The following is a 24,305-nucleotide window of genomic DNA, read 5'->3' as shown; positions in this document are numbered from 1 at the left end:
GCTTTTATTCTCGGTTTTCAATGGTGCCTGTTGACTGTCTCAGTGGCTCATTATGGAATCACAACCTTTTAAAGAGGTCTTTCTAGAAGGTTTTTGGTTGTCGTTTTTTTAAACATAGAAGTTTACTTCTCACACACATAAAAGAAGTCCAGAAGGTGGTTTGGAAGCTCCAAGGTTGCCAGGGACCAGGATTTTATGTTTCTGCTCCATCATCCTCATGTCTGATTCTATTCTCAATGTGATTTCATAGTCCATAATGGTTGCTGGTGCTCCAGCCTTTACATCCACATTCCAGGTGGTGAAAAGGAGGAAAGGGAAAATGTGCAAAGACACTTCTGCAGCTAAATTACCTTTAAGCAAAATTTCCTACAAATCCACACATTTTTTCCTCTTGCATCTCATTAGCTGGAGTTTCTTTTTCTCTAGTGTTATTGAGGATACTGGACAAATAAAAATTGTATATATTTATATTGTCCAAGGTGATGTTTATATATGTTATAAATATTTATAATACAATGGTAACATATATTGTAATGATTGCTACTATCAAGCTAAATAATTTATTCATCACCTTACATCGTTACTATTTGTATGAGTGTATGTGTGTGTGCTTATGTATGTGTGGTGAGAACATTTAAGATCTACTCCCTTTGCACTGTTGCCCAGGTTGGAGTGCAATGGTGCAATCACAGGTCACTATAGCCTTGAACTCCTGGGCTCAAGCAGTCCTCATGCCTCAGCCTCCCTAATAACTAGGACTACAGTCATGTGCCATTACACCTGGCTAATTTTTTTTTTATTTTTTGTAGCAACAAGGCCCAGACTGGTCTTGAACTCCTGCCCTCAGGAGAGCCTCTCACAGTGCTGAGATTACAGGTGTGAGCCACCAATGCCCGACCTGTTTCTCTTTAGAAAGGGGCAGTCTGATGTCACTATTTATAAAAAGACAATCCAATTCTTGCCCTGAACTGACCACTCTTGCTGAAGGATGCCAACTCTGAATCTTTCAGTTACTGGTAGGGAAGGACAAGCAGAAGCTCTGATCAGTGTTCATTGACCCTTTTACAAATTCTGAGCAAAAAGAATTTGTAAGAATGGGGCACTTTTTTCTGTTCACCTATGAAATCTTCAGGACCTGTATCAATAGTTGGTCTGATGTATAGGATTTAAATTATCATGAACCCATGCAATTCTATATGGCCACTTCAATTTCTCATTCACTGCCTCTAAGAGTTTTTCTTTCTTCCACAGACCCAGCGAACTCAGCCCCGTCCATCCTGGATGGGTTTGATCATCGCAAAGCCATGGCAGGGCAGCGTGTGGAGTTGCCTTGCAAAGCGCTTGGGCACCCTGAGCCAGATTACCGCTGGCTAAAGGACAACATGCCCCTGGAACTTTCTGGGAGGTTCCAGAAGACCGTGACTGGGCTGCTCATTGAGAACGCTCGCCCCTCGGACTCAGGCAGCTATGTGTGTGAAGTGTCCAACCGATACGGCACTGCTAAGGTGATAGGCCGCCTGTACGTGAAACGTAAGTTGGACGGTAACTTGCAAAGGTGCTGTTGGCTTCCGTCAATGGAGCTCTGTTGTAAGCGAATCTCCAGGCTATCTCTGTAGCCTCCCATTAATTCTCACAGTAGTAAATAATACCCCATTTTGCAGATGAGGAAATGAATGCTCAGACGAATTGCCCAAGGTTATACAACTAGAGAGTATTGGGTGTGGGATTTGAATTTAAATCTGTCTGATCCTCAGACCTCTGAGATTTCCATTAGGTGGCAGGACTGCTACATCTCCAAGATACATCTGCAAGATAATGTTACCTAGCTGGTGAATTCAGAATGGCCAAACTTACTAAAAATAGACCGGAAAGGACAGGATTCTTCTTTCAGCACAGGTGATGGAAGCCAATCAAAGTATTTGTGCTTGGTCTGTTTCCAGATCATTTCTACATTAAATGCCTATATGGGGCTATTTTCAGCAGAAATACAGAGCTCTAAATTACCCAAATACTCACCCATTAGGTATGAATTTACCCATCCTCTCCTCTCCCCTCCCACCTGCCTGACACCTGATGAATGTTACCTCCATATGTAACTCGGGCAGTGCAAAGGCAATATATGGAACCAAAGTGTTTGTACCCCCATAATATTCTGAAACAAAAAATAAATAAATTACCCAAATAATGGACTAAAGACACAGTATTTTAGATATTTTATTTAGTCCAAGTACGGTGGATGTATATATTTCATTTCCCAATTGCAGGAGAGGCTGCCTGAGGGACGTGTTCAGGAGGAGCTGAAGGCAGACTCGGAGGGAGGGAGGGAGGGTGTGATTTCAGAGGGCACACTCCAGTCGAACACCCTCAATTTTACTCACGCAGAAACAAAATCACAGTGAATTACCCAAGTCACGTGTCCAGAAAGGGGTGGCAGAGCCATGGTCAGACAGGATGTCTTAGTTGCCAATATAATGCTTCTTTTATTTTTTTAGTGCATATTTTTATTTGATGAACTGAACTGAACAAACTAAACCTCAGGGATCTCACACTGAGAGGGGAGGCGTTTTCTTTCTCTATTTTCTCCCCCAGCCCCATCCCTATTTATGGAACTGTCTCTTCAGTGTCCACCCGAGTGTAGCCTGCCTTAGCACTATGCCTGCCTAAGAGAATACATTTAAATTACATATCCACATTGGTACCTGGAACCAACTGACCAGAAATCCCCTCGTTAAGCCACACATGGCATGAGTCCTGCAAATGTTATTTGAACATGCTTAGGCTGAGATTAGAAATAGAAGATAAAGTCTGCACAGTTACACTTCTATAGTCGAAGAATCACGTAGATGAAGTAACCCAGCGTTGGACAACCAATGAGAATTATCCCCATAGGCTCGAAATCTCTTCTGTGTTTCCCTGCATGGCTCCCTAATTTCCACTGAATAAAGCTTGCAGTAGAGAAGGCATCTTGAGCAAACCTTTATGGTCCTGTTTCCCATTGCTTTGCTTCAATAGAAACCTAATCTTGCTAAATCCAACGTCTTCCTAATCCCTGTACAAGCCCATTCCTTTTCTGATTGTAAGACCCATTATTAATGTTCCTCCATTCACATGAGAAGATTATTTTCTAGTTCTTGGCTATCTAACATTTCCCATCTTTCTTCATCTAAGGTATTGCTCCATCCCCAGGGACACGTTCCTCCTTTCCCACCTGGCTTCTGCTCCACTCTCGGGGTATTTTATCTTTCTCTCTCTCTCTCTTAAAGGCATTTATCAAGAACTATGTCTTAGAAGTGATTTGTGGAAAAGTCTTAATTCTGACTGTGCCTGTTTTCATAATTGTAATCTGCCACACTGAGGCTTCTTGAATGTTCTGGCCACTCCCTCTGAGTGCAGAAGGGAACTACTTTTTCATTCTTGTCTCTCTTCTGTAGATAGAAAGCATTCTCTTAGGTTCCAAATTTAGAATGCTCTTCTCTTCAAGCAAGTCTTCTGTTTTCTTTTGGCTCTCTCCATCATCCGTATAACTTCAGATTCCTCATATCTGAAAATAAGTTCTGAATCTGTATGTTTAGCCTCAGCATCCTGCATGAGTGTCAGACAAGCACGTCTCCCGGTTTTTATTTATTTTTATTTTATTTTAGAATATTATGGGGGTACAAACATTTTGGTAACATAAATTGCTTTTGTACCATTTGAGTCAAAGTTATAAATGTGCCCATCACCCAGACAGTGCGTATTGTACCCATTAGGTGTGAATTTAGTTTTATTTCAGATGTTTAGCTGGCACTTCAAGAGAACAATGTAGGATACCGACTGAACTCTCCACTTCTCTTCCTTCTAAATGGCTCTTATTATTATTAGAAACATTTTCTTGCGCACCCTCTGGGGAATGGTCATGCTTGAAGGTGCAGACCCGGGGAGGTGGGGGGGGGAGGGGATGGAGGTATGACTACATGATGAGTGCCAGGCGCACTGTCTGGAGAATGAGAACGGACGCGCTTGGGACTCTGACTCGGGGGGATGGGCAGGACATGGACAATGTATATGACCTGAACTTATGTACCCCCATGATGAGCTGAAATAAAAAAAAAAAAAAAAAAAAGAAACATTTTCCTTTCGCTCATTCCCCAATACAAACTTTAAATCTTGGGTCCTCTTTAAGCCTTTCCTTTCTATGGTCAAGTCCTGCTAAGTCCTAGAGATTGTATCTCACAGAGCTTCTCAGCTCTCGTCTCAGCCACCAGCCTGTCCTAGAGTGGGTCTTCATCGTGCCTACACTAGACATTGGCGATGCCCTCACTGACCACTCTAGTTTGTCAGACTCCATATGATCAATCAATTCTCTTAAAAATATGTTTGACTATGGCACACTCACTCACCAAACATTCTTGAATGCTTCTTTCAGTTATCTCTGCTTTGATTCCAAAATCTCCTAGTTCTTAGCAGTCATGTTTCAGACTGCTTTTGTCATTCGTTTCCCATTATTCTCCTTCAGGGGTTCATGGTCACATCCAAACTGAATCAGACACTTCCCAAGACACACCTGTGCACTGGGCATTCATTCACAAGGTTACCACTATCCACAATGCCCTCTCTCCATCCAGTTGGCTTCAGTTCTGTCCATCCTTGATATCTGGGGCCTTTCCTGCTCTTCCTGTAGATACTCGTGTGATATGTCTCCAAGGGCTCCTACATCACTCTGCTCGGTCACTGCAACCGTTTTTGTACTTGTCTTGTCAATCTGGAAGACTGAGCTTCTCGGAACCAAAGATGTCACAGTGTGGTGAGATGAGAAGTCAGGAAAAACTGGGGTTAAAAAACTGTTTTGTTGTTTGGTTTTTTTGTTTGTTTTGCCATTTAACTATTGAGTAGATTTAGTTAAGTTACTTAATCTCTCTGAATAACCATTTCCTCTTCTATAAAATGGAGATAACACAAAATTTATGTGATTATGGGAAGACTGACTTAAATAATGTATGAAAGATATTTAATAGTTTTATGGCATGTGCTAGTTGCACCACATTCATTTTTGTCTCATCTGTTCATTTGACCCCATCCTTGGCACATAGTAGATATTCAGTAAAAGCTCTCTACATTGAATTGGGATTGTTGAACTTAAAACATAAGAAGTCAGTACGGGAGTTGCATCAGTGTCCAGATCAGTTAGGCTCATTTTAAAGAAAAACTTTGTTTTGTGGTCCCAAATTCTAATATCAACCTACTTTTTCACAATTGTGTGGTACTGGCCCTGGTTAAGCCACGTACAGCATGTGAGTGAGTATATGTGTGTGTGAAAATAGCCCAGAGCAAACCTGTCAGTGCTGCCTTGGGATAAGGCAAATTAGGATTTATATATTCAAATACTTATGGTCCCTATCAGTAACCAGCACGTTGCATTTCTTGTCATCAGTCAATTAATTCTGTCACCCTCACATGTCCTCAGTGAGAAGACAGTTTGACCGACATTATCATATTGGTTGTACAGAGAAAGCCAGGGAGAAAACCCACAAAGAGGATGTTCCCACACAAAATGGTGCACTATAAACTGATACTAAGCATACCAACCGTACGGAGGATGCTTGCAGTGACATATTTGCCCTGTCAAAAGTCCAGCGTGTTGTTGAAATGATATCTAGTGATGTTTTTACCTTTTTTTTCTCTCTCTCTTATTGAAATCTCCAGAGCCACTGAAAGCTACCATCAGTCCCCGGAAGGTTAAAAGCAGCGTGGGGAGCCAGGTTTCCCTGTCCTGCAGCGTGACAGGATCTGAGGACCAGGAACTCTCCTGGTACCGCAATGGTGAAATCCTCAACCCTGGAAAAAATGTGAGGATCACAGGGATCAACCACGAAAACCTTATAATGGATCACATGGTCAAAAGTGACGGGGGCGCGTACCAGTGCTTTGTGCGCAAGGATAAGCTGTCCGCTCAAGACTATGTGCAGGTGGTCCTTGAAGGTCAGTGGGCCTCGTTATAGGGTACGGCTGAAAAAGAACCCAAACCCAGAGCCCTCAGGAGAGAAGAATAAAGAGCGAAGCAGTCCTGATAACTCTGGTGTCAGGTCTCTATCTCACCCTCATTTTTCAAGCTAAATCAGGCAAATAAGGGGGAAAGTTCTGATGAGAATGAAATTGTATTATATTAGAAGTAACATAGAGTTAAGTAACATAAACATTGCCCACTCATGTCTTTAAAGTTGCTTAAGTCAAGATATACCTCAGAAACTCAAAACTTACAGTTTTGTTGATAATTCACTAACTTCTAGACCAGGGTTTCTCAATAACACCTTGTTTGGGGGACTGTTTTATGCAGTGTTGGATGTTTTGCAGCATCTCTGGCCTCTATGCACTAGAGACAGGCTAGTAGCACCCCCTGCCAGTTGTGTCAACCAAAAACGTCTTCTGACATTACCAGCTGTTCCCCGGGTGGGGTGGGAGGAATAGCCACCAGTGGAGAAAGACGACTTTAGAGACTAAGTGCAGAGCAAAATTTCAGTATAATTCTTGGTGGAGTGAGAAGATGGCATCTGGGTGATACTGTTGTCTATAGTTAGTTCCAAATGTTCACAGATTTGAATGAATGGTATTTGTGAAGAATTACTTTGTGGTACAATAACATATTTTAGATATGTTACATTGTTTGCCTTTCCTAACTGCTTACTGCATACTAACATCTTCAAGCATATCAATCAGCCAGGGAAAGAAGCTATCACAGGTAACATTTAAATAAGACATATATTTATCACCAGATACTTAACTAGCCTCTGTGTATTTATGTGGTTTTTTGAAAATTAATGTCTTTATATATATAATTTAAAATTCATCTGTTATTAATTAATTAAAATAATTAAATGATTTTCATATAGCCTAAAGGGAGAACAAATAAAATTCATTGATATATGAAAATAAGTTTAAATATGTCTTGATGTTAAGATGATATTTCTGTTATTTTTTTAACCTTAGCTAATTTATAAGCAGTAGCAGGCTTAGCAAGAGATTCCTATTTTGATTCAAGCATTTCACTGCAGACAGTGAGGTTTTTTTAAAGCAGAAGGGAAATTAGCTGAAGGCATGGTACTCATATTAAATGCCTGACACTGTGTTCCACAGTATAATTAAGCATAGAAAGTAATCAATTTGTACAGAGCTAGTTTGCTAATGATGATGCACCCTGTAGTCCTTACATAGTCACTATTTTTAGATTCTTTGTAGGAAAAGGAGAGATTACCTGTCTAGGCCTAGTTACCTCGGCAACCATCTCGTGTGACTAAGAAAACCTAAAAAGCATATTGATAATCCATAATGATGCAAAAGAGTGACAGCAAGATAGATTTCAAAGACGCTCAGGTCTCCCTGGGAAAATAATGTCTGGTTTCATCTCCAAAAAAGCCTGTCACTGGAACAAAAAAAGGGGGCAGAGGAGCACACTGAACATACTCACGGATTTATTTGCCGCATGTCAGTTTCCATTCAGGACAAGAAGCTTCACTTTACTTTTTCTCTTCTGAGAGATGACAGTGCTAATGTAGCAAAAGAGAGCAGAAGTGGAATTACAAATACATATTTAGTACCTGCTTTAAAATGATATCTAGCTAGTTTCCTCTGAGAAAACCTTCTATTATTCTCACTCCAATAGCTATGGATTAAAATACAGTTATTAAAATTCACAATACTATAAACTAGACATGAACATTGATAGAGAATCTGGGAGTATGTCCTATGAAGCTAAAAAATGGAATCTAATAACTATAGGTTCAGGATAAAGCCATAATACCTTGGAAAATGAAATAATAAACTAGAATAATTACAGTCTCTAGTTCTGGAAATGGTAAAATAGCATGTATCAGACTAAATCGCAAGCTGATAAAAATTATAAACTTTGGGAAAAGCAAAGCTATATGTAGACACAAGTGAGATACCAAAAGTAGGCAGAAAGAATTTGACTCTTGAAAGAAGGGAAGAGGATTAGATGACATCTACATTGATACCACTTTCCCCCTGACGACATTCCCTAGTCCATGAGGTGGAGGGGGAAAAACACTAAAAGAAAAGTGGAGATATGTAGTCTTATAAGATTGAAGTATCAGAGGACAGAGGTCTAGTCTTGCAAAACACCTACAAATTGAGGGATTGGGGTAGAAATTCCAGAAAAGAAGAAATAGCAGTAGAAAGTCCACAAACCTATAAATAAACCTCCATGGAAAACTTGGTTGACACCTGAACTGCAAAACTGTGGGGAAGAATCCAAGTCTACAATAAAAAATAACTAGACAAAGGAAAAACAGGACACTGTGACCAAAGGACAAGAGACAAAATAGATGACAGAAACAGAACACAAGAGGAACCAGATGTTAGAATTTGCAGACAAGGACTTTAAAGCTGCTATTTAAAATATGTTCAATAACTTAAAGAAAAACATGGACATAATGAGTGGACATATGGGAAAGACCAACAGAGAAATGGAAAGTATGAAAAGGAATCAATAGAAATGAAAACTTCACTCTGTTTGCTTTAATACAAGATTAGAGAAGGAGGAAGAAATGATCAGTGAACCTGAAGACAGATTAAAAGAAATTATCCAATCTGAAGCATGGAGAGACAAAAGGCTGCAAAGAAAATGATTAGAGCCTTGGTAACAAGTGGGACATTGTCAGATGCCCTGACATACATATGATTAGAAGACCAGGAAAACAGGAGACAGAAGTGGAGAAGAAACAAGTATTTAAAGAGATAATGGCCTTAATTTTTTCAAATTTGATATAAAAAATAAAGTTGCAGAGCCACAAAAATCAGCAAAACCCAAAAGTAAATACAAAGAAAATTACATGTGAGCACATCAGAATCAAGCTGCTGAAAACCAAAGATAATGAGAAAATCTTGCAAATCTAGGGGAAGAAAATGTTACATAAAGGTATATTATTAATACAAATGGGGGATGACTTCTCATCAGATACTTTGGAGAACAGAAGACAATGTAGCAGCCAGCATCTCTAAAATGTGGAAGAGAAAATAAAAAACAAACAGAAACATAGCCCTGCCAATCTAGAAGTCTATAGCAAAAAAACAGTCTTTAGTAATTAAAGCAAAATAAAGTTATTTTCAGAAAACGTAGAGTGAAAGAATGTGATGTTGGTAGACCTTCACATTAATACATGACACATAATACATAATAAATACATAATAAACAAAGTCATGAAGAGTGAAGAAAATGACATAAAATGGAAATTCAGATCTATAGGAGTAAAGAGCATGAGAAATGGTAAACATGTTAGCAAACATTTAGCAAAATTACATTTTTTCTTTTAATTTACTTAAACGACAATTGATGGGTTATAACATCATAAAATCACAACACTGTATCATAGAGTTTATAATATATATGGATGTAATAACACAAAGAGCAGAATGTGATTTAAATTATTTAAAATTATTGGTTGCAAGGTTCTTACATTTCACATAAAGCACTACAATTTTAACTTTTAGTAGATGTAAACATACACATCCATATATGTATATGTATACACATACACATATATATCAGTTGGAGTTTATCCTATAAATGCAAGATTGCCAAAACATTAAAAATCTAATCTGTGTGAGTCAATATATTAATAGGATAAAGGAGAAAAAACAATTGATCATCTCAATATATAAAGGAAATAATAATTTAACAAAATTCAATATCCATTCAGAATTTAAAAACTCATCAAAGTATTTAGTAGGAATGTGGGGAGGTTCCTTCACCTCATAAGGGGCATCCATTAACAATTTACAGCTAACTCCTACTTAACAGTTAAGCACTAAATGTTTTTCATTTAAAATTGAGACCAAGGCAAGAATGTTCAGACCCACCACTTCTATTAAACATTATACTAGCAGTCCTAGTCAGGCATGAATAGGAAACAAAATGCATAAAATTTAGAAAGGAAAAAGTTCAGCTGTCTTTAATCACAGGCATTGTTGTTTACATAGACAATACCAAGAAAACTGTAAAGCAATTCCTATAACTGGGTTTAAAAAGTCAAAGGATACAAAAACAATATACAAAATGCATAGTAGGAACAAACAATTGGAAAATAATATTTGAAATTTTCATTTATAATGGCATAAAATGTAAGATATTTAGGAATAAATGTCACACACGTGTGAAATATTTCAACATGTAAAACTATAAATCTCTGCTAATATGAAATTCAAATAACCTAAAAAACTTAGAAACACATAGCATATTCAAGGATTAGAAAACTAAATATTTTTATGTTAACAACTTTCTCTAAAATGATCAATGTAATTTCAATCAAAATCCCATAGTGTTTATAGATTGATTTTAAATTTTATGTTTAAAAGTGGAAGTCTTATAGTCTAAGTTGATCTAAAATATATATATGGAAAGTAAAGGACTGAGAACAAGTCAATCTTGAAAAAAGGAGTAAATTTGAAGAACTCATACGAGTAGATTTGAAGACTCACTACAAAGCTACATTAAACAAGACAAACATGTAACTTGATAGGTGGTGAATTGATTTTCAAAAGGGCTCAGAATATTCAATAGATAAAGGAAAGTCTTTTCAACAAATAGCACTGAAACAATAAATGTATGCCAAAAAAAATGAATATCAATCCTTATCTCACACCTCATACCTTATACAGACCTGAATGTGAAATTTAAAACCATAAAGTCTCTAAATGAAAAAAGAAAAATTCTTCATTACTTGGAGAAAGGCAAAGATTTCTTAGGACACAGAAAGCACTAAATGTCAACAATGTTATTAAGAAAGCGAAAAGGCAACACAGACTGGAAGAAAATCATTTTACACACACAGATATTTACTCTGTAGTATGTATGTCTGACAGATATTAAATATAATCTGTATTGGATATCTGACAAATATATAGGACCATTATAAGATATCTGACATATATACTGTGTATATTTACTCATATTTCATATACATAAAGAACTCTAAAAATCAATAATAAAAGGGCAAACAGTCTAATTAAAAATGTCTGCAAAAGGTTTGAGCAGACACTTCACAAAAGGAAATGCACAGATTACCAATAAGCACTTGAAAAACATCACTTCCATGGTATTTCTGGCAAAAATGTACATCCTGCATTTAATCATGAGGGAATATGAGACAAACCAAATTTGAGCAACTGACTACAAAATTATTCTTCAAAAATATCAAAGTCAAGAAACACAAAAGAGATTAAATATTATTCCAGATGAAAAGATACTGAAATGACATGACAAATAAATAATGTGTGATAATGATTGGACTGGAAAAAACAGACATTATCGGTCAATTGGCAGAATTTCAATATGGACTGTGCATTAGATAATAGTGCTGTTCCAAAATTATGTTTCATAATTTTATTAAGTGTGCTGTGTTTATGATAGAATATATGGATTTATTATAAAAGAGTACATATTCTATTATTACATTTATTTAAAACTCAAGAACAGGCAAAATTAACACATATTTCTGATAGAAATCAGAACAGTAGTCACCTATGGTGGATGGAAATTGATTGAAAGGAGCCCCTAGGGACCGTTTGTGATGGAAATGTTTTATATCTTGATCATTTTCATGGATATACAGGTGTATATATTTTCCAAAACTCATGTGTATACTTAAGACCTATACATTTCATTGTATGTAAACTATACCTACAAAAAAATATGCTAAAGAACACTTTCCTAAGCAGATAAAAACACTTGAGTTTACAGTGCTTACTATAAAATCAGTGCAAAAAAATTTACAGCTAAACACAGCCTACAAAAATCGTGGAATCAGAAGGACAAATAAAAATAACCTCAATCTTCCCAAGCATTAAGGATGGGTTATGTACCAGGAATAACGATCATGATGACATCTAACTCCTCTGTAAATTTAAATACAGGGTATGATGAGGCAATGTCTGCAGTGTCTTAAAGGCAAAAGCACAGGATTTTTCATTTTAATATTTTAAGGTTCTTTTTCCGTCTCTGATAGTAAAAGAAAAATACCTACAATCCAAGGACATTGCAATGTGCTACTTAAGAATGCATCTGGGAAAAAAATCATACTCGGGGGCCTTCTGCAGCCACCTGAAACAAGAGTGAGAGTGAAGAAGTGAGATGCAGGAATTTGGGAAGGAATAAATGTAGAGGAATGTAGGGAAGGGCAGGAGCTCGGCCTGGACCACCACGAGGACCCCCACAGCTGGCCTGCCCAGCCACAGAACGAGGCTGCAAAGTGACACTTTCCTCAGGGTTATTTGAAACTATTAATAGTTATCTTTCCCTGATGGAATTACAAGCTATCCTCAATTTTGTTTCCCCCCTCTTCCTTTTATCTATACTTCCCAATTTTTCAGCTAAGATATATTACTTTTATAGTCAAAACTAAAAACTAAAAAAAAAATCTATTAATCAGGGAGCACAAAAATTCTTTTATAAAACAAAACACATCCCCTCTAGCAAGGTTTATTACCAGACTCAGAAATCCTGTTGCATGTGGTCACGATTATGTCAAAATGACCCACTTATGCCAAGAAAAAATGTGTCACAATGTTGATTTGTATGCCTAAGGCTGGTTGGCCTATTGGTACCTTTTATTCCTTTGATTTTCATATATTTCCCTTAACATGCATGTATCTCTTTTTTAGTGGAAATACATATTAAAAAGAAACATGCCTTTGTGATTATTATCACATAATAAGAAGAAAATATCCATTTATGTGACAGAAACATAATGGAATATGAAAATTTGATCTTTGTTAAACGTATGAGAAATTCCTATGGAAACTTCTCTTAAGATTAAGATCTTAGTTTGCTTGTGACAGTTCTGGGTCATGCCTGTTCTTTTGGCATACTTATTAGCAGTACCCATTTCACTCTCAAATTGTCCCAGATTGGATGTTAAATTATATGGCCACCCTACTTAAGATACTTTTAGAGATATTTAACACATGATATTTAATACAAACTTTATTTAGCTTCTACCCGTTCTCAGAGACTTCATGGAAATTTACATGTAATTACCATTTGTAATTAAAACCATAAAAGATTATTTCCTATGAGAAAATGATGACTATGAGATAATCAGTCTCCCAGTAGTTTCCTTTATTCCTCTAAACCATTCTCTAGTGAGAAAACTCTAAATAACTTCAGGGGGATAAAAAGCTAAAGTGACTGTTAACTTTTTTTGGGGGGGGGATGGATTTCCTCTCTGTTTATAACTTTGAGTGGGGATAGAGGAGTTTTGAACTGGAGACTTCTTGGGAGCTGCCATTGTTTATCCTGAACATCTGGGTTGCGTTATCGTTGCTCTTGTTATGACAATCAGGAAATATTAAAGCGATTTATAGAAGTTTGCTAATGTGTTGCTTACCAGTTTTGAAAATAGCGAAATCTCATTCTGATTGGGATTTCACTTTATCAATAAAACCAGACCTTTGTAGGCAGTGTTGAACAACCGCTGCATCTTCCTCCTAACCACTGAGTAAGCGTATTTGGGAGCTGTTTAATTATCTGTATGTGCCACTTCCTTCCACAATTTGTTTTCCTGCAGATGGAACTCCCAAAATTATTTCTGCCTTCAGCGAAAAGGTGGTGAGCCCAGCAGAACCGGTTTCGCTCATGTGCAACGTGAAGGGAACACCTCTGCCCACGATCACGTGGACGCTGGACGACGACCCGATCCTTAAGGGTGGCGGTCACCGCATCAGCCAGATGATCACGTCGGAGGGGAACGTGGTCAGCTACCTGAACATCTCCAGCTCCCAGGTGCGGGACGGGGGCGTCTACCGCTGCACGGCCAACAACTCGGCGGGAGTCGTCCTGTACCAGGCTCGAATAAACGTAAGAGGTGCTTGTCAAATCAGCTCCTCAAAAAAACACACATAACTCATTGTAGTGGAGGAGAAGGTTTCTGCATGCACCGAGCTGAGTCTTGGAATGCCAAAACGGATTAACTGTTGCTTCCCATTTCCTACCCTTTCCTTCCTACTCAGGAATGGCACTGACTGGGTTAACGTTGGAAATGACATTTTGGTTTCTTTAGTCAGCTTGTTCCCTTTTTTTACTCCTAGAGTTGTCCACTCGATCTTTTCTGTTCTGGTTTATGCTGTGCATGCTTTTTCCTTTCTCCTTTTCTTCTGTTACTACATCCATGGTAACCCTTCATGAACATGGTATTAAATTGACATTCATAGTGCAACATGGCATAACCTCCATCTTCATCCTATATTTTATAGAGGGAGTTAAACAATTGATCAATTGCTACCAGTGTTTTCACCAAGAGCGCATGACTGTTCAGTGTAGATTAGTTACTTTCTATTGGTTAGATTGCCTTTTATCTTGCGATTCACATTTTAATAGAAGTAGCTGATAAAATATTTAACACTCATCCAATGCATCTGAAAATAAGAAAAGGAATAAAAACCTTTTTAGGAGAAAACATGCAAAAATATTTATTTAACTGAAAAAGATACGGTTCCATGAAAATAATCTACATCTTTAACTCAAGGAAAAGTGTACCCATTTCCCCACATGACATGTACACTTAAATTATTTTCAAGAGTTTCTTTGTGTCTCTCCAGGGCCTGCAAGCATTCGACCAATGAAAAATATCACAGCAATAGCAGGACGGGACACGTACATTCACTGTCGAGTGATTGGCTATCCGTATTACTCCATCAAATGGTACAAGAACTCTAATCTGCTTCCTTTTAACCACCGCCAAGTGGCATTTGAAAACAACGGAACCCTCAAGCTCTCCGATGTGCAAAAGGAAGTGGATGAGGGGGAGTACACGTGCAATGTGCTGGTTCAGCCACAGCTCTCCACCAGCCAGAGCGTCCACGTCACGGTGAAAGGTAAACCATGCTCTCCCCGTCTCCACACCGCCGGTTCCGTAGCCCAGCTGTTTCACTAGGCCAGCAATTAGGAGAGGAGTAATCTAAGAATCTGCATATTTAGAGTCAGATAGCTGAAGACTGAAGAATGACATGTGACAGCAGAATGTTCTCTTTACTACTGAATTTTTGCAGGACCTATAGTTGATGTAATTTTCTCTCCATGTGAAGTTTTAGCTTGGTTGCCCAGAGGATATGTGTTGTTAACATTACCATAGAAAAAAGAATCCCATCATTGGCTTGGGTATCTAGTTATCTTCAGATAACTTTAAAATACAAGTATTTGTTTTCCTAAAAGTGAGTTCTTGTAGAAGCCAACTGGAAGAGATTTTCTATTAATGGATGAGGATTGCAAACAAACTTCTCATCCAGAGTAGATGAGCAGATCAAAGCAACAATATAGGAAGTATATGTTTAAAGGGTGTCACAGAAAGTCTTCCTGATTAAATTATTCCTTACATCATGATGTGGATTGTCATAGGATCTGTCAGGATGAGCCTTGGAGATGCTGCAATTCATTCCCAATCTCTTTACCAGTAAAGACCAATAAAGTGACAAGAGTGACAAGACCCACATGGATCCTGAGAAGAACTCGTTTCTTCTATTCCCCCAAGTCAGTTTCCGTAGCTGAATATAAAATTTAAAAAAATTAATTACATAAATAATCTACATGAAGTAGGTCATAAAAATAGATCTAACATGTTATAAAACAATTTCCAAACTCTGCAGAAACAATCTCTAGATATGCTGAGCTGCCTGTCTGAGCTGCCCAAGTTGTGTTCCCAGGTTAGCAATAGTTGTCTTTTAGTGCCCTGGTTACAAAGTTGCATAGGTTTCCATGGTTTTCCTTAACCTTTCTTTCCCCTACAAACCCTATTAGTTTTACTGTTTTAGGATAACCTACACACACACACACATATAACATATATGATGTTATGCATTATATTATAGAATATGTATTATGTACTCTATATTAGATACACTTCCATGTTAATAATTTTGAATCTTTTTTTAATAACCATGTATCTCAAGAATTTTCTCTAATCATTAGAAAGTCTTGATAAGCCAGGCTGGTAATAGCTGCATAAAAGTTCATCTTGTGATTGTATTTATTTCTTCAACCATTGTTTGCAGAACACCTGATCCATGCAGGCACTGCTCTAGGCGTTAAGAAATACAGTGATGAAAAAGGTAGACAAGGTTCTTTCCCTCACAGAACTGTCTTTTTCAGTCAGGACAGACAAAAAGTAAACAAATAAAGGAAGTGAATAAAGCAAAAAATTACCTGAGAGTACTTGACACTATGTATAGAATGAAAATATGGCAATATTTTAATAGTTGCAATGGAGAATCAGATGCCATATCAATAAATTTTTTGTACTCTGCCATCTTAAAATTCATTGATCTCTCATGCCTTTTGAATGAATATTGTACTCACATGTGATTAGATCTTCCAAATGTTGACACAATTCATTATATAATATCAAAATATTACATTTGTAAATGTCACCATGATCTTATCAGAAAAGTCTTCAAGTATTGGTAAGCTGTCAAGGTCATGGTGGCAGATAGAAGTAATTCTAAAATTCTAGTTTTGGCTTGAGAGTTTGAATTTTATTATTTGCAGCAAGCACTGTTAATTGTGATCTTAGGAGTAATGGGCTCATTTCTCTCTCTTTCAAGAAAATGTTTACCAAATAGACAAGTCTGAGTAACTATAATTTTTAGGTAGCTGGAATTTCATGAAAAAAAGAAAGCAAGTAGTTGAGTTTGTAGCTCAAACAAGCACACAAGGACTTTGCTTTAAGACAAACATTCTGCTCAGTTGGCAGCAGAAACATTTTGTGTGTTCTTCCCATTTTATTACAAAGAACATAGAATATTGAAAATGACATGAGCCTAAGGGTTGAGATTTAATAACTGTTATTTTTGTTGCTTCATCAAGTGTTTTTAAATGAATGTGTCCTAATAAAAAACAACTCAGATGAGTGGTGGTAAACAGCACGATGACTAGTACATTTTGGCATCACTGCCATGATTTTGCACTGGGGCCCCAGAAGTCTCACCCCCTTATTGTTTTTGCTCCAGCACAAATGTCAACACAGAGAGAAAGGCAAATAATGTCTCAGTATCATAATGAAAAAGATTTTCTCCTTGCAAACCCCCTAAATGGTCTTGAGGATCCCCAGAGGTCTGAGAGCTACATTTTGAAAACATCTAAGCTAAGGCTAAAAAGTCAATGTATTTCTAATGTTTAATCATTATGCATGGTGTATCAAATGAACTTTTGTATGCATTGGCCTTTGGCTTTGGCTTTTAAGATTTCTTTTAAGAAAAATTGTCAGAACTATGACCATTGGATAAATAAGTATAAATAATCTAATGCTAAATTTTAGGAGACATAAATTTAAACAAAGTCCATTCGAACCATGGACTTTTATTCCTAAAATTTATCAGATCGGTATAAATCAGTGTATTGATACTGATCTTTTTGAAGTTGATCAGAAATCAACTCAGACTAGCTTATGTCTAAAAGAAGGATTTACTGTCTTTTGTAACCTATGCATCTATTAGGATTTGAGGAAATAATTCAATAAAATAGTTTTGTTTTCAGGAGCTTCTCTTCATCCAGGTGTGCATTCTGTAGTATACAAGTTGCCAGCTCCTTTTCAAGGACTTCCAAACAAAAGAAGGAGAATACCGCTTTATGTGGTGTTTTGTTATAGTGGTCTGGTAAAAAAAAGCTGGTGAGGTGAGGAAGTTGCTGGGATTTGGGGTTTGCAAAATTTCACAGGGTGTCAGGAAAGGCATCTTTGACAAAGTGAGATTTCAACAAAGATGTGGAGAGGAGCAAGACAGCAAACAGATATCTGGGGGAAGGATATTCTAGGCAAAGGGATCAGATAGAATGATGACAGTCCAGGGTGTCTGGCAAGCTTGAGGAATAACAGAGAGACTGGTGTGGTGGGAGCCAAGTGAACAAGAGGAAATTAATAAGCCTTTAATCAAAAGTGGGAGAGTTTTTTCATGGAGAGCCCAGTAGACCAGGACTTGGGTTTTAAGGAGTTGGGATTTTTCTCTGAATTACATGGCCTGACTTAGGTTCTAAAAGGATGCTTCTAGCTGGGCATGGTGGCGTGCACCAGTAGTCCTAGCTACTGGAGGAGGAGAGGAGGGAGGATCCCCTGAGACCAGGAGTCTTAGGCTGCAGTGAGCTATGACCACACCTGTGAATAGCCACTGCACTCCAGCCTGAGCAACATAGCGAGAACTTGTCTCTCAAAAAATAAAAAATAAAAATAAAGGATACATCTGACTGGTGTGCTGAGCACAGCGTACAGGGGAAGGAGCGACAAAGCAGAGCGACCTGTTGGAAAGGAAGTACAGTAAGAGATGGGGTAGCTGGACCAGAGGAACAGCAGTGGAGGTGGTGCATAGAAGACAGACCGTGGGTGCATTTGAAGGCCAAGTCAGTAGGATTTCCTAATGCATTGGATGCGGCTGTGAGGGAAATGAAGACATCAAGGGTCTTACCAAGATTTCAGCCTGAGCGGTGGAAAGCCTGGCTCCGCCTTCTACTGAATCAGTAAAGACACAGTGAAGCGGTTTGAGGGAGGAAGTTAGGGCTCTAGTTTTTGATGCGTTGAGGTTGAAATACATGTTAGACAAACAAGTGACACAGTGAGAAGGAAGTTAGATGTGTGAACCTGGAGTTCAGGGATCTGGGCTGCAGATTGGCAACACCAGGGAACAGACGATGTGCAACGCCCCGGCCTGGATGTCCCCTACGGGGACTTTGTGTGCTTCACTGCTGGTTTTAACTTTGCATGGACAGACTTACCAATCTCTCGGTCACACTCACATTAAAACCTATTCACCAAGAGTCTAAAGATAAAGTCTGGCCATAGTTAAGGCAAGGACTGTTTGGAATTTAAATTTGTCCGTTTTTAAATTTCCTAGATTGGCACGAATCAATGTATGGACCATGACCCTACTTGTTGCCCAGTGCAGGAACCCAAATCAAAATTGGCTTAAACAACCACGGTTACAAGAGTGTGTCCGGGGGAGACAGGGCTGGAGATGCAGGGATGAGTTAAGCCAAGGGAGGGGCCGAGGCAGGAGAGGTCTCGGGAGGCCTGACCTGGACCCTTGACTGCTGCCTGAACCTTCTCCCTGCTGTGCGTCCCTCTGAACATCAGCCTACTTCCCTCACAGTGCTTTCTCCGTGTGACGGCATACTGAGCTAGGATCTCTCTCTAACATTCCCATCTGCAGCTTGCACAGGAAAGAGCTCCTCCATGACAATTTATGTAGGATAATCCCAGAGAGAAACTGGCTGACTCTCTGTAAGCCACGAGCCCATTCCTGGACCAGCTGCTGCGCCAGAGCCATGGGTGCCTAGACAGGCTGCTGCCTCCGCCCGCCACCAGAGCTGGGAGAAGGCTGAGCATTCCAAGGAAGGAGGGAAACAAAACAACAGACGTGCAAAGACCGTGGATACGGGAGGGCAGGGAAGAGAGAGGCAGAGTCGAAGGAGATATCAGGTGTGACCATCAAATCATGACCACCACGAAAGCAGGAAGCCCTCCAGAAGCAAGATTATGATGAAACCAAATAGATCTCTATGAAACTTACAACAGCCAAATATACAAAATTAGAGACATCTCTGGCAATCGCCAACAAGAGCCTTCTAGATGGCAGATTGGATCACTCTGTGGCCCTGAAGTATGAGAATATCATGCACTAACAGACACGTAGTTGGAAGGACTTTAACAGTAGGTTTGCCAAGAAGCTGGGAAGACAGAACTTGCTCAGAACATATGTGTCCAGTTAGTGTTCATTAGATATAAATTAATTTTTTGTTCACATGTCTGAGCAGAGTGAGAGTGTATACATTTTGCTTCAAAACATGTTTCTTTTAAGGAGTGTTTTATACAATTGTTGGCTCTCAATACTGCAGGGTATACCATCTTATTTTTATTCTTCATCTTTTCTGTGTAGACACATGAAGCTTTAGATACTGAAATGGGAAACTGCAAGCTGGGTGGATAGGATACTTCTGCATAAGCCTGTCTAGGACTTACCTAATGCAAAATAGCAAGTTCTGAATTTCTCCATGCTGGCCTAGGGCATCTTTCCCTTCGTCCTTCATGCTCACATGCGTGGCACCCTGGCACAGATATTTTCAGCAATTTTGTTTAAGTTACCATTTCTTGTTTAAGATGACTTTTAACGTTCAGTACCCAGTAACAATTATACACCATTAACAACTTTAGCCTTTACTCACATGTTAGAAAGATCTTAACCAAATTGACTTCTGAACACTTACATTTGCATTTTAAAATATTTTGGAATGAAATATGTAAATTAAATCACACTCCAGTGGCCAGGATTACAGTTCATCAAGACGTTTTAGAAATTAATAACCTTTGCTATTTCCTATTATGAGATGTTAGGAAAGAAGATAAGGAATGAATTAAATTGTGAGAGAAAACTTAGCATTTTGGCTCTCCCTATGGACCGGGAGTGAAAAACAGTCTTTCCTATTTTGTTCATCTAAGTGCAGCTCCGTTACCTTTCCTGGTAGACTAGAGGAGTATTGCATCTGGGTAATTTTAGAAGAGCAGACCTAATGCTTCAGAAGTTGGCTCACTTTGAAAGTGGAAGTAGACCCACTTGATCCCAGCAATACTGCCCCAAACTGCGCAAGCCAGTCATTCTTATCTTGTTTCCAGGAGGTTCTTCCTTTGCACTGAATATAGTGGTAAAGTGTGTGTATAGATGTGTTTAGATGACATTTGGAAACAATATTATTTTTCCGCCACGTCTTTTTTGGTAATAATCATGACCCTTCTGCTTATTTTGCAGCATATACTGGGAAAATTAGAAAATAAAACCCAAATATTGATATAAATAACATGCTTATTACTGATGGTGGCTGCTGCTTAAGCAGTTCTGAAATATATCTAACTATCCAGAAGTGCAGTTTTGCTGCCTTCAAACAGATAGGCAGAAATAAAAGTCAAAATCCCTTCTTTCACTTCAACTCCACAAGCAGTTTTATATTTAACACATTTCAAAGCTTTGTCTTTCCCCTTTTAGGTGCCACATTGAACTTGAACGGTGCCTAATTGAGTGTTGTAATTGCTGGGGACCAACACTTCCAGGAAAGTTAATTGGCTGCTAGATAAAAATGTCACCTTCTATTTATATTTATATGAAACACTATAGTTTACAAAACACTTTCATATGTGTCACCTTAATTAATACTCAGCAGTGACTCTGTCATGTAGACAAAGCACAATCAGAGAAACAGAACAGAGTACAGAGAGACTTGCACAAAGTCATCCAGTAACACAGTCAAGGCTCAAGTGCAGATCTTTCGATTCCAACATGACCCTGTGGTGACTCTTAGAAAAGTTACTCATATTGCAGTGGAAAGCCATGGGGTGGGGCGTGGGGGGTCAGGACAGTGAAGACAACCCAGGAAGAGAGCTATTTAAAAAGTCAAGAGGGAAGACTGTTTAAAAAGTAGGCAAAACATATTGAGGGACTAAGATAAGAGAGAGTTCATTAATTTGGAGAGCTAGTATAAAAGGAAGGCACTGGATTTGGTGAGAGAGGACAGGTGAGGCCCACAACGTGACTCAACAAGTTCGAGCTTGAGTGATGGGGAGGCCAAGGCACGGGATCCGGAATCTGAGTGGCTTGGGGGAAATCTTATGATGGGCAGGGCTTGGTAGAAAGTGTCTGTGGACCACCCTTCCGGACTCAGACCACGGGAATTTCGACATGTAGATTTTGGGGAGCCAGGTAACTAACATTAGCAGAGAAAGACAGTTGAAACTGTAAGTGGATGAGTGTCTAAGTTGCATCCATCAAGTTTTCAGAATTATATTTTATGGATAGTTTAAATTAATGTTTGTCAATGATGGGATAAGATGGTCATGCTAGCAATGCAGAGAGCAATCGTGAACATTCACTTTTCCACACTGCGTTCTGTTTCTATATTTGCAACAATTTCCCAATCTAACTTAAGATAACATTTCCCCAGGTCCTCCTTCAGAGGAGAGGGGAGAATTAGATGTCATTGCCAGGGTTCCCGGCTCTCGTGGTAGTGGCCCTTTGTATGCTATAGCCTAACAGGGACACTGTTCTGCACATTTTGACATAAAAGTCCTGCTTCCACTGCAGCTTTTTGTCCTGTGCTGCATCTCATCTGTCACCGTCACTGTCTTGCTGCATTGGTGCTGGTACAGTCGAGGGAGTGGATGCTAAATTTAAAATGGCACCGGGAGTGGGTCTGTTCTTCCGTCTCTATGTGAACAGCTGGGAATGCGCCCTTCTAATGCCATCATTCTTGAAGGGCTCCTGACCACTGATGTCATCTGGCCCAGGGGGAGGGACAGCTTTGTGCACAGAAGCACCCTTGGCAGTGCCCGCACTCCCATTTTCTGGCATTTGCTCCTTTGTTGTTCCTGCCAGAGCACCATCAGCCTCCACGGAGTCCCAAACTCAACCCTGCCAGGGAGGAAGAATGTTTCTCTCTTTATCTGTCACTTTCTTCCACTCTCTCTTGCTGCCTCTCTAGCTACTGGAGTCATTACAGTTCATAGAAAGTATATGGTTACTTTTCTCTTTATTCCTTCACTAAAGTTGAACAGTGTTTAATTTAGGGTCCTATTTGCTGCTGTCGTTTGTGTGTGGCCATACATTACAGTCTTTTCTGACATTCTTATATTTATTTTTCAACAACTACTTAGGGAATGCAGAGTTTTCTTTATAAATAATGTAAGAGAAAAATAGACCCAGGGGAGAATATAAGAGTAATGCATTAAATATATCATCCTTTTGTAGGTACTTATGATTTCAAATGGGAATTTAAATTTTCTTTGTTGATTTAAGGCCCTCGCATGAGGAAAGAAGGCTAATGAAGTGGGAACTTTCACTGTCCCTCCTTGCTAAACTCCCAAAGGCAGCTCTCACGCGTAAGCATTCTTCAGTGGATGCGTTTGCTCAGCACACCTGGGGATTTATGCTCTAGAGTGTCTACAGAAGTGATATAGGATGTCAGAACTGAGCTCAGAACTCAGCTCCTACACTTTCCTTCAGACATATTTGTCCGGGACGTAGAATGATTTATAATTCTTCTGTTCTAGAAAATGGAGCAGGTCCCTTTCTTAAAAAAATCACTTTATTAAATGTTTTATAAATATCTCAAATTGCTTTACCTTAACTAGAGGGGGAAAAAATACCATGTGTAGGATCTGTTGTGATATAAAAGAAAAAATATATATATATAATTTTTTACCTTGACAGATGAAATTGTATGTATTTCCTGTGCACAGCATGGTGTGTTGAAATGTATATACATTATGCAATGACTAAATCTGGCTAGTTAACATATGCATTCCTCACACAGTTATCATTTTTGTGGTGAGGACACTTTACATTCACTCTTTTAGCAGTTTTCAAGAACACAATATATTATTAACTGCAGTCACCATGTTGTACAATAAAATCCCTTGAACTTATTGCTCCTGTCTAACTGAAATTTTGTATCCTCTGATCAATATCTCCCCAAACACCCCAGCCCCCGGTAACCACTTTCCACTCTTTACTTCTGTGAGATCAATCTTTTTTAGAATCTACATATAAGTGAGACCATGTTGTTTGTCTTTCTGTGCCTGGATTATTTTACTTAATATAATGTCCTCCAGGTTCATCCATATTGTCACAAAAGACAGGATTTCATTCGTTTTTTAAGGTGGAATAGTATTCCATTGTGCACATATGCCACACTGTCTTTATTCATTTATCTGTTGATAGACACTGAGGTTCATTCCATACCTTGGCTATTGTGAATAATGCTACAGTGAACATAGACATACAGATATCTCTTTGGCATGGTGATTTCATATCCTTTGGATACATACCCAGTAGTGGGATTGCTGGATAATATGGCAGTTTTGTTTTATTTTACTTTATTTTTATTTCAGAATATTATGGGGGTACAAATTTTTGAGGAACCTCCGTACTGTTTTCCATAATGACTGTACTAATTTATGTTCCCACCAACAGTGTACAAAGGCTTTCTTTTCCTCCACAGCCTTGCCAATACTTATCTTTTGTCTTTTTGATAACAGTCTAACAAGTGTGTCGTGATAGCTCATTATGTTTTTTAAAACTTTGTATTTCCCTGATGATTAGTGATGTTGGGCCTTTTTTCATATACTTTTTGGCCATTTGTATGTCTTCTTTTGAGAAATGTCTATTCAGGTCCTTTGCCCATTTTAAAAATTCAGTTACTTATTGTTTTGCTATTGAGTTGTTTGAATTCCTTATATATTTTGGATATGAACTCCTTATCAGGTGGATAATTTGCAAATATTTTCTCCATTCTG

The 24,305-nt window shown here is 38.5% G+C and overlaps 1 protein-coding gene across 1 annotated transcript in view; it reads left to right on the top strand.

The window, feature by feature from the left end:
• The window catches only part of DSCAM (DS cell adhesion molecule), a 718,109-nt gene that overhangs the window by 432,506 nt on the left and 261,298 nt on the right, over positions 1 to 24,305 (top strand). Inside the window, exons 5-8 of the mRNA XM_045558333.1 lie at positions 1,252 to 1,530; positions 5,683 to 5,958; positions 13,557 to 13,853; positions 14,587 to 14,862. Of these exons, the coding sequence (XP_045414289.1) occupies positions 1,252 to 1,530; positions 5,683 to 5,958; positions 13,557 to 13,853; positions 14,587 to 14,862 (1,128 nt within the window). The remainder of the gene's footprint in view (positions 1 to 1,251; positions 1,531 to 5,682; positions 5,959 to 13,556; positions 13,854 to 14,586; positions 14,863 to 24,305) is intronic.

Source organism: Lemur catta, chromosome 1, assembly GCF_020740605.2.
Source record: "Lemur catta isolate mLemCat1 chromosome 1, mLemCat1.pri, whole genome shotgun sequence".
In the NCBI taxonomy this organism is placed as follows: Eukaryota; Metazoa; Chordata; class Mammalia; order Primates; family Lemuridae; genus Lemur; species Lemur catta.
Note: the sequence above shows the minus strand (reverse complement) of the source record. Positions and strands in the feature narration are given on the sequence as shown.